This window comes from Gigantopelta aegis, chromosome 11 (genome assembly GCF_016097555.1).
Source record: "Gigantopelta aegis isolate Gae_Host chromosome 11, Gae_host_genome, whole genome shotgun sequence".
Lineage (NCBI taxonomy): Eukaryota > Metazoa > Mollusca > Gastropoda > Neomphalida > Peltospiridae > Gigantopelta > Gigantopelta aegis.
The window spans coordinates 2,586,587-2,597,654 of record NC_054709.1 but is presented as its reverse complement, the minus strand read 5'-3'; the positions used below and the strand labels follow the sequence as shown (position 1 = coordinate 2,597,654).

Sequence of the window (11,068 nt, the reverse complement as noted above, 5' to 3'; positions counted from 1 at the left end):
TAAAAAAACAAAAAAAATAAAAAACAAAAAACAAAAAAATAAACTGTTGCTAATCGCGCATTAATACAATAACACCACAACCGTAATTAGGTGGCCGAGTTCAACATTGCAGCTTTTAAAAGTATTGAAATATTGTATTTTATAGTAAAAATAAAATTAATTATGTATACTTGATTGATTATCAATGTTATTTATAATCTAATTATTGCTTTAGCATTAACTGGGGCGGCTGGAAACTGTTGGAAATTACAGACGGGGTATAAGAGAATTTGGCTCCGCCCACAGGGGGATAAGAGATTTGTCCAACGGCAAACAACCAATGAGATCAAAGAATTTTACATGAAGGCGAGATAAAACGTTAATGATATCATTATGATAGTGTAATCAATGCATGTTGTTCAAGTGAATATTTGTAATAATATATCAACTTCCAACACGTTGACAAGCTATATTTATATATGGCAGAAATTCAACTACTTTTGTATCTACTAAAGTTACTGAACGAAATGATAAAATTATATTAATAGAAATGAGAATCTATACATGTAATTAATATGTTTATCTGAATGAATGACGTCAAGATAACGTGGCGTCATCTTATTGTTAATTTGCTGATAATGTTGTTTTAAAAAAAAAAAAAAAATATTTGCTTTTTATTCCATAGTTATTCAGTCTTACTGTAGTGATAAAGACATTTTCAAACCGTGTGATAAATTTATCTTGTATCACACATATGTGCAATCTGGACCGGAAGTTATAAATGGAGAATTCTGTTTTTATGTTTACTGGAGTTATCGCCATTTTATCGCTGACACTATGTCTGATTCACACATTACGTCACATAGTATTTGAAACATACCACAAAATATAATTCTTAGCGTTAAGAGAATCCAAAAAAGGAGGATTTATTTACAAATTTAAGAAAGTGTAGTTATGACGTTAAATTAAAACGAAGGTATGTAATAAATACAGAACTTCGCATAACATAACAAATATAAACTCGTGCAATAGACAGGAAGTGAAAACAACGTATGTGAAGCTCTCTCTCTCTCTCTCTCTCTCTCTCTCTCTCTCTCTCTCTCTCTCTCTCTCTCTCTCTCTCTCTCTCTCTCTCTATATATATATATATATATCCTTTAAATTTGGATATGATTATTAACCAGGTTAATACATTAAATGATCACATGGGTTTATGACATGGATATCCTGGGTACGTTATAGGAAAAATAAATAAATATGCCAGGCATGATGCAAACTACTCTTTAAATACTATTGGTTTTCTCATCAGAACGATTTCAGTAAATATGTATAATTTTCACCATCGATTTTCATGAAATATGTGTAATTCCTGGAATGTTCAGGAATTACACATATTTTCTGAAAATTTCAGGAATTATACATATTTCCTGATAATACATATTTCCTCTAACATATATATCCATGTCATAAACCCATGTGATAATTTACTTTATTAACCCGGTTAAGAATGGTATGCAAATTTGCGAAGTCGCTAGGTAATGTGTAGCTGGTGATGGGTCATTTGCTTACAAGCCAAAAAGACCCGTGTACCTGAGCGTAACGTTTTCAAAGATTTGTTTAAAATGCGAGGACGTCAAACTAATCTGTGCTAATCGTGATGACGTTATATTATCGATGGCGACGACTTTATACTGTGATTTACAAAAAAATTATTTAAATGTTATTTTAGAAGTGTTATAGGATAAACAGAATTCGCTACTCGTGTTTATTAATATAAAAAAAAATATCAACCTTGTCTAGTTAATCGGTTTTTGTCTCGGCAGTGCCTCGACAAATACCGATTAACATAGCCGCGGTTGATACTTTCCATATTAAAAAATACTCGTCACGACCCCCCCCCCCCCCCCGTCCTCTCTCTCTCTCTCTCTCTCTCTCTCTCTCTCTCTCTCTCTCTCTCTCTCTCTCTCTCTCTCTCTCTCTATATATATATATATATATATATACATATTGCATGATGATAAAATCATTCCATGAACATAAATATTATCTCAAATCATTCCACTGACATATTCTTTCAGTTCATTCCATGAACATTCTTTCAGATCATTGCACTAACACTGAGATGACTCAAAGAACATTCTTTCAAATTGTTCCATGAACATTCAGATCATTCCATGAACGTTCTTTCGGATCATTCCATGAACGTTCTTTCAGATCATTCCATGAACGTTCTTTCAGATCATTCCATGAACATTCAGACCATTCCATGAACGTTCTTTCAGATCATTCCATGAACATTCAGATCATTCCATGAACGTTCTTTCAGATCATGCCATGAATGCTCTTTCAGATAATTCCATGAACTCTTTCAGATAATTCCATGAACACACTTTCACATTATTCCATGAACGTTCTTTCAGATAATTCCATGAACGTTCTTTCAGATCATTCCATGAACATTCTTTCACATCATTCCATGAACATTCTTTCACATAATTCCATGAACATTCAGATCATTACATGAACGTACATATCAATTCATGAATATTCTTTAACATTATTTCATGAACGTCCATATCATACCACAAACATCATTTCAGATAATTTTATGAATATTCTTTCGGGTAATTCAACGAACATTCTTTCAGATCATTCAATGAACATTCATTCAGATAATGCCATGAATATTTAGATAATTCCACGAACATTCTTTAAGATCATTCCATGAACGTTTATATCATTAAATGAACATTCTTTCAGATTATTCCACGAACGTTCTTTCAGATGATTATATGAACGTTCAGATCATTCCACGAACATTCATATCATTCCATTACGATTCAGATCATTCCACGAACATTCTTTCAGAACATTCCACAAACATTCAGATCATTCCACAAACATTCTTTCAGATCATTCCAGAACGTTGAGATCATTCCAAAATGTGTTAGGGGCAACACTGTAAATAATGTGTGTTTGTTTCTTTATACTTATTTTCCTGCTTATATCTAATTACGGTTCAATCACGCTGTCCTGGACACACACCACAGTTGTTGGTGTGATCTGTTCAGGGCCCCATTCCTCGAAAGAATCGTAGCTAAGGTCAGCTGTACTGACTTACGGTGATGCTTTACTGCTGCCACACATAAACTTTACAGCTGTTCCACAAAGCGACGTTATAAGTCTAAATGTCACTTTAAATGGTTATAAATAAAAATTGGTTACTGACTTTTCGGACCATTTTGGATGTATTCATTGGTATTGGACATTCATGAAGTATGGTCTCACTACACAATTCACCGGGTGAGAGTTCATTCATCACGATCCACTATAGTTCCTAAATGTGACATATGCTGTGCTTCACATTGTACTTCAATAGTGACAATGATAGGATTGATGATTTAGAAAACTATATGATGGCTATAGTAAACAAACATAATGATAAGCACTTACTTTTAGCAGGAGATTTTCAACGCACGTATGAAGGACTTTTTAGATTACATCCCAGATGACAGTTTAGATTTGGTATTTAGTGATCATATTGATTACCCTGTAGATTCTTTTAGGATGCCTCGAGCTTGTAAAGATAATGTAGTGTATAATAAGTTTGGAAAAGAACTTGCAGAGCTATATCAAATATTTGGACTTCATGTAATGAATGAGAGATTGTTTAGTGACCCATTTGGTGAGTTTACTTGTTTAACGTACAATGGTGCTAGTTTAGTTGATTACTAGTATATGATAGCTTCTTCTTCACTTTCCCATTCATCTGTGACTTTGGTATAGATTCTCATTATTCATACAACCATTTTCCTTTATACTGTTCATTTAGAGCGTACTCAGATGTTGTTTATAGTTCTGATAAGTTAACGACTAATCTGAATATAGCAAGTTTAGTACAAGGAGAAGGTAATGAGTTTATAAACCTTTTCTGGGAAAAAATAAATAAGCGGCTGCATCTTGCTGGAGCCAGAGTAGAGGAGGAAGCATTAAGTACTTTAGTAAGCATCTTTCACAGGGCTGGTGTTCGCAATAGGAAAGTATACATAGGGACATTTAAAAAACATAACCAGCCAACCTCCTTAGTGGGATGATGAACTTGAAACACAAAAACATGACAAATATTTAGCTCTTAGGACACACAGAGACAGGGGATGCAACTTAAATATGTACAGAGAATGTCGTAACTGATTTAAACACATGGTTATTAAAAAGAAAAATGCTTATTTCAAACACCAAAATAAAAAAAACTAATGTTTGCTAGGAATTGTCCTAAAATCTTTTGGAAAATTATAAAACAAGACTCAAAAAATCTTGCCAGCAATGGGTAGATCACTTTAGATAGCTCTTGTATTTTGAACCTCGTAATGACACTTATTGTAGAAACCCTTGGGAAAGATTGCATTTTCCAACAAATATTTTAAACCGCCCTATTACAGAAATCATACCTGACACTATTTTTTAAGATTTTCTTTAATAACATATTTGACTGTGGTATACATCCCAATAGTTGGGGGAGAAGTATGATATGCCCCATTTTTAAATCTGGATCGAGAAATGAGCCAAATAACTATAGAGGGATTTCATTGACTGACTCTTTAAATGATCGCTTGCGAGGCTGGTGTGATGCAAATTTAATAATTGAAGAAAATCAAGCAGGCTTTCTTGCTACTTACTCAACTATTGACCATATATTTACTCTCCATGCGACTATTGAGAAGTATATTTGTAAACGAAAGAGGAGATTTTATTGCTTATTTGTAGATTTTTCAAAAGCATTTGACACTGTGCGGCATGATGTTTTATTAAATAGTCTAACTGAGGTTAGCATTTCAGGAAAATTCTTAAACATTGTTACATCAATGTATAGTAAACTCAGCGCTTGTGTAAACACAGTAAATGAGCTTTCTGAATATTTGAAGTGTAATGACGGTATATGTCAGGGTTGTACTCTTAGTCCTCAAATGTTTATAATGTTTATGAATAAACTAAGTAAATTCTTCAAAAACACTGGCAATCACGGAGTATTTATTTCAGCTAATATGGAGAATATGCATACTTTGATATTTGCAGACGATGTTGCCACACTTGCTGATACATGCTCTCAGTTACAATATTAAAGTTTATGAACAGTTTTGCATAGCTAGTGGAATGAAAATTAATCATGATAAGACTAAAGTTATGGTAGTTAGAAATGGTGATCCCCTTTGATCATATGAAAAGTGGCTTTACATGGGAACTCAAATTAAAACAGTTTCTTTGTACAAGTACTGAGGTGTTATGTTCACTCCTATATCATCTTGGAATAAAGCTCAGCTCTGTCTTTCGGTTCAGGCAAATAAATCTTTGTTGACACTTTACTGGTACCACAAGAGAGCAGGAAATATACCTTTCTCAGATAGCTTTAAATTATTTGATGCCACGATAACCCCAATTTTATGTTATGGATCAGAAATATGGCGTACTAGCAGATGCAAAAGTATTGAAGTTGTGCAAATTAATTTAGTAAATACCTGCTTAAGGTTGGGAAATCAGCAAAAAACTATATTGTGTTGGGTGAGTGTAGTAGGGTCCATCTTCATCTTATTTATGAGACAAGAGTTATCAAATATTGGTGTAAACTTATTCAACTACAACTTTTCAGATTACCGTGTCAAAGTTATTTGATATTAAAATCGTTAGATGATGTTGGGTACATTAATTGGGCTACAAAAGTGAAACAAATTTTATTTAATTATAGTTTTGGTTTTGTGTGGCTATGCCAGGAATTAGGTAATATTGACTTGTTTATCTCGTTGTTTAAACAGAGACTTTACGACAATTTACAACAACAATGGTCAGCTGATATAAATATATCTGCCTCATGTTATTATTACAAGCAGTATAAATTTTTATTGAATATCGAACGGTACTTGCAACTTAACTTTGTGGTACATGTGAAAAGGGCCTTGTTGAAGTTTAGATGCAATAACTTTAGATTAGCTGTAGACACTGTCAAATTTAACAATATAACCTATGAACAAAGATGGTGCCCTTTTTGTAGAAATAATGATGCGTTTTTTATTGAAGACCAACTATATGTATTATTCCAGTGTAAAAAGTATACAGACAAGAAAAAAGTATCTTTTTTATTTTATCAATAAATATTCGCATGTACCATCTTCGATTATTTTTGTTAAGCTGGTGTCATCTACAAATGAATTATTGCTGTACAATTTGTCATTGTTTTCATATCAGGTATCTGAAAGATAAGTGATGATGTTTTGTAAGTTAACCACTTGCATGCGACAAAATATATATGATGTTGGGTTTTTTGTGTATTTTGGGCCTGTGGCCTTAATATTGAATAAACGTGTTCTGTTCTGTTCTGTTCTGTTCTGTTCTATTCACTTCTAGGAATTAGGGAAGAAATAAAACAATTTGTACGTTTAACAGTAAGCCTTCTGTCTGGATTTTGCCCATGCTATTCTGTGCATTGACTTTTGGGGACATGGGTGTATAGCAGAACCACCTGTTCGGACCGGTACTGCAGCCAGATGCAGTCTTATGGCAAAACACTAGGTCAAAAAGTTCATAATTTTTGAGTGAAAATAAATGATTATATAATGTATGTTCGCAATGGTGTATGTTGTTAGTGCCAACGAGAACCTGTTCTATGGGCAATCTTCATTTGAAGTTGGACAATTTAACATGGATGTCAATGGCAGATGACATCTTTATAGTGAGACCTAACATTGTCAGTATATTTGCTAAGCGATAATTGGCAAATGCATAATACATGAGAGTTATCTCCCGTCTTTTCGTGTCATATGGCCTAGAATGTTTTCATTGAACGCCGAGCTTCATAAATGATCGCTTCGTGGAACGGGTCCTAGGACATTGGAGTTAATTGTTAGTCGTTAATGAGAGAGACGTCCAGGTAGTGGTCTTACACTTTCAATGCAATGTTTCTACAAAATTTGTGGTTGACCCAAAGTTGATTACAATCTTTAAAGTCTCAAATATAAATATTTGATAAATACATGAAGTTATAACTTTTATGACATAACTTGGGTTGCTGTGTGTGTGTGTGTGCGTGTGCGTGTGTGTATGTGCGTGTGTGTGTATGTGCGTGCGTGCGTGCGTGTGTGTGTACGCGTGCGGGGGGCGGGGCGGCGCGTGTGTGTTTAATTGTTTTATAAAATAATTAACTCGAGATTTGTGCACTTTTTAATTATGTTTATCCTTCGATCCGGCCTTGAGTGGAACCAAACATTTAGCCTAGTCTAAGGACACTTTTGGGTAGAATTACAGTTCCCAAATATTGCAGACTTGACAGAATTGGACTAAAACCATCTTGCTGCCATGGTTCCAGTATCCATGGAAACCAGCAGAAGAATACCGTGAGGAGGTGAGCGAGGTCGTGTTGTATGAAAGAATAACACGACGCAAACAATCCGTCCACCACTAGAGTCCCTGCGTCCGTCACTGGAACGTACAGACCTGTGTTAAAAGAAGAAACAAATGAATGTAACACAAATTTGTAACCAAACCGTAGCACTTTCAAAAATGAACAATAAAACCGACAACGACCCAGACATCTCTACCACTAAGTTGTAAACTCCCCCGACCCTTTAAAAAATACTATTTATAAAGATAGTAATAATAGCATTATGAGAAATGCTGATAGTGATGATGGTATTGATGATGACGATAGTAGTAGTTCTAGCTGTAGCTGTAGTAGTAGCTGTAGTAGTAGTAGTAGTTCTAGCTGTAGTAGTAGCTGTAGTAGTAGCTGTAGTAGTAGCTGTAGTAGTAGCTGTAGTAGTTCTAGCTGTAGTAGTAGCTGTAGTTCTAGCTGTAGTAGTAGCTGTAGTAGTTCTAGCTGTAGTAGTAGCTGTAAGAATATTAGAGTGAAGTCAGCGTGGTGGTCTTGCACCTCTCAGATTCAGTCGTTAAAGTTTACTCTGGGTTGGAGCCGGTATCCTGATTCGATCCCAAGTACCTATCGTCCCTAAGTATAATATTTTTAACAACAACACCATAAACTGGCAAAACTTTAAACACCATATACAGTAAATCCTTCAATAAAGGCATGTATAGGTAAGAAACCTGCTTCGGTGAATCTCAATTTGCACTATAGTGGAGAGGTTTAGGCGAGTGATAGCGACGTGTTGGCCCAAATACCTACATTTGGCCCAGTTATACAGAGGTCAAGGTCAGGTCAAGATCAAAGGTCACATTTGGACAATATCCAGGAAAGCTATTTCAAAGCACTACATTACACATATATTTAACCTAAGCATGTACATGTCCTCAATTTAGACGTCAAAGTCATGTCTAAGTCAAAGGTCAAACTAAACTGGTATCCAAGAAATGAAAAAAGGTCAGACACTTTTGCACAATTCTACATGTAGTTTGTTTGCTAAACCCTCAGTTGTTATTTGTATTTTCTGCATATCAGGAAAATGTTGAGGATCAAAAGAGTGCAAACATGGCACCCTTGATGAATTTAAATATTCAAAATGGCGTCGAAGATGGCTGTCAAGACATAGAACTGGAAATATATGTGATAGTTTGTCACTTTTGGCAAAATTTTGATCGCTATTGCAAACTAATCTCAGCAACATCATTTAATCCCAAGATGGCCATCATACGGTGGTATAAAATCATATACATGTACGTAATATTACCTTGTTTTGTTGAGAAAGAGATTTGGACAACTCGCTCAGGGCAGAGACCACGTGGACACGATTTTGTGGAAAAAATGTAATCTCCTCTTTTCACAGAACTCGCAGATCTAAAACAACAAACAAAATAGCAGCAGCAGCAGTAGTTGTAGTAGTAGTAGTAGTAGTAGTTGTAGTCGTAGTAGTAGTAGTAGTAGTAATAGTAGTAGTCGTAGTAGTACTCGTAGTCGTAGTAGTAGTAGTAGTAAAATAGCAGTAGTAGTTGTAGTAGTAGTAATCGTAGTAGTAGTAGTAGTCATCGTCTGTAGTAGTATTAAAATAGCAATAGTAGTAGTCGTAGTAGTAGTCGTCGTCGTCGTAGTAGTAGGACGAGGAGGAGGAAGAGGAGGAGGAAGAGGAGGGGAGTAGTAATAGTAGTAGTCATCGTCTGTAGTAGTATTAAAATAGTAATAGTAGTAGTCGTAGTAGTCGTCGTCGTCGTCGTAGTAGTAGTAGGAGGATGAGGAAGAGGAGGAGGAGGAGGGGGAGTAGTAATAGTAGTAATAAATGAGTTTTCGCGAGATACCATTTACATTACAGAGAGTGCCTGCTCAATCGTACATCACAAATGAAAGAGATTATGTATGATCAAATCACACGAGTTTTAATATAAACGTCTCTTACGGGAACTTCATAATCGTCTGGATCACAAAATGAAATTGACCGATTCCATCCAATATGACCAAACAGTTCTTGTGAATGCAACAGGCAAAGACGTCCAAAGATGACGTCGCTTACCTAGCTTCCATGCCAGTTGATTGGTTGTTTGTTGAAGCGAAGAGAAGGTGGTTTCCTGTCATTGTCAGCTGGTTTCCCTGCTCCGTGGTCAAGGTCAAATAAGTCGTGTTCTTGTACGGTTCTCGGTGTAAGAAAGTTTTTACTTCAGAAAGCACACGCCGGCCACCTTCCACTATACGAACATAAATGTAATGACAGACAGATGTAGAAAAGATTTGTTGTTTTTTATGGCAGACTTCATTCATTAAATTAAAGGGTACGAAGTCACGGCTATCACATAAGATTCTTGTTACACCTTAGTTCTTAGCTGTCCATGTTGGCCAGTTATAGATTCAATTGTATAATGTAGATTGTAATGTACAGGCAAAATATGTTATTTATGGCGGGGAATATGTGTTATGACGTCAGCTTCAGGAGGACGTATGACGTCAACCTGGGGATGACGTCACTAACTTTTGGGGTTGACGGTTTGGAAAGTAAATAGAAAACAGCTGTTCTGGCAGGGCCGTGAATCAATTAATATAAATGTAAGCATTGATTTTATTAAGAAAACGATACATTGTCCAGGCGACACCTGAGGAAATTTATTACTGTCATTTACAATGTAGGCCTACAGTGGTTTATTTTTATTTCTCCGTAGCCTACGAGTTACTTTATAATTCTGCTGTAGTGATATTAATAATTATAACCAATCAATGTAATTTAATTATAAACAGTGAATGTGTTATTCTATACCCTCAGAATTATTGGTAAACTGTGTTGCTTTTGAAGCACAATTTAGGAATCTCACCACACAATCGCGTTGGGAAGATACCCAAGCAGCCCAAATGTTGGGATGTGCAATGGAGGGTGTAGCTCAGCGTTTTTACACAGGACTACTTGAGCTTGAGCGACTAAACAACGAGCGCTTTCACACATCCTACGCAGACGATATAAACCACTCTCCCAGATGTTAAAGGGGAGGAGCTGATGGGGCGAAACCTTAAGTCTGATGAGAGCATTGCTGACTTGCGGGATGATATATGGCATCTCGCTCAAGGTGCTTATCCTGAGGCAGGATGCACTGAAGAGGGCCGTAGATAAAGGTTTATGATTCTGGTTTATGGACCTAGATGTACGCACTCTTCGGGATGCAATTGATGTACCTGAACTTTATGCGTTAGTTTTCGGCAAACCTGCTCAGCAGAGATGTGTGCCTGCTTTGAGCCGTCATCCTTTTCAAGGAAAGAGAGTACATTTTGGTTCAAAGACAGAGGACAGTTCAGTTGACCAGAGACTCAGTACTTTGACGAATCAGCTGTCCGATCTTCAAAAGACTGTGGACAAGTTGGCATCCATGCAATTTTGGTCATCTCATCCACGCAGACGCCCAAATAGAGGAAGACTGACAGAGAACAATCAGAAGAATAGTACATTTTGGAAGAATAAAGAGGGAGATCAATACTCTCAAAACAACAGGAATCACTTGGAGGGCCAAAGTTATTCGCGATCCCCTAGCAACGGTGCATGTTTTAAATGCATTGACACTGGCCACTGGGCTTCCGAGTGCCCTCTAAATTCCCAGACTAATGGTTGTCAAGGAAACTCGACCCCACCGACCCGGACTTAGGTGATAAACCAACCATAAATCCTAAGGAAGTGAG

The 11,068-nt window shown here is 36.1% G+C and overlaps 1 protein-coding gene across 1 annotated transcript; it reads right to left on the bottom strand.

The window, feature by feature from the left end:
* Positions 1-7,182: 7,182 nt before the first annotated feature.
* Positions 7,183-9,635, bottom strand: LOC121385690 (indian hedgehog protein-like). Its single transcript, XM_041516462.1, has 3 exons — positions 9,426-9,635; positions 8,652-8,758; positions 7,183-7,461 (listed from the first exon to the last, which is right to left on the bottom strand). Exons 1-3 carry the CDS (start codon positions 9,485-9,487, stop codon positions 7,235-7,237), a joined length of 396 nt encoding a protein of 131 aa, XP_041372396.1. The 5' UTR covers positions 9,488-9,635; the 3' UTR covers positions 7,183-7,234.
* Between the last annotated feature and the right edge of the window lie 1,433 nt (positions 9,636-11,068).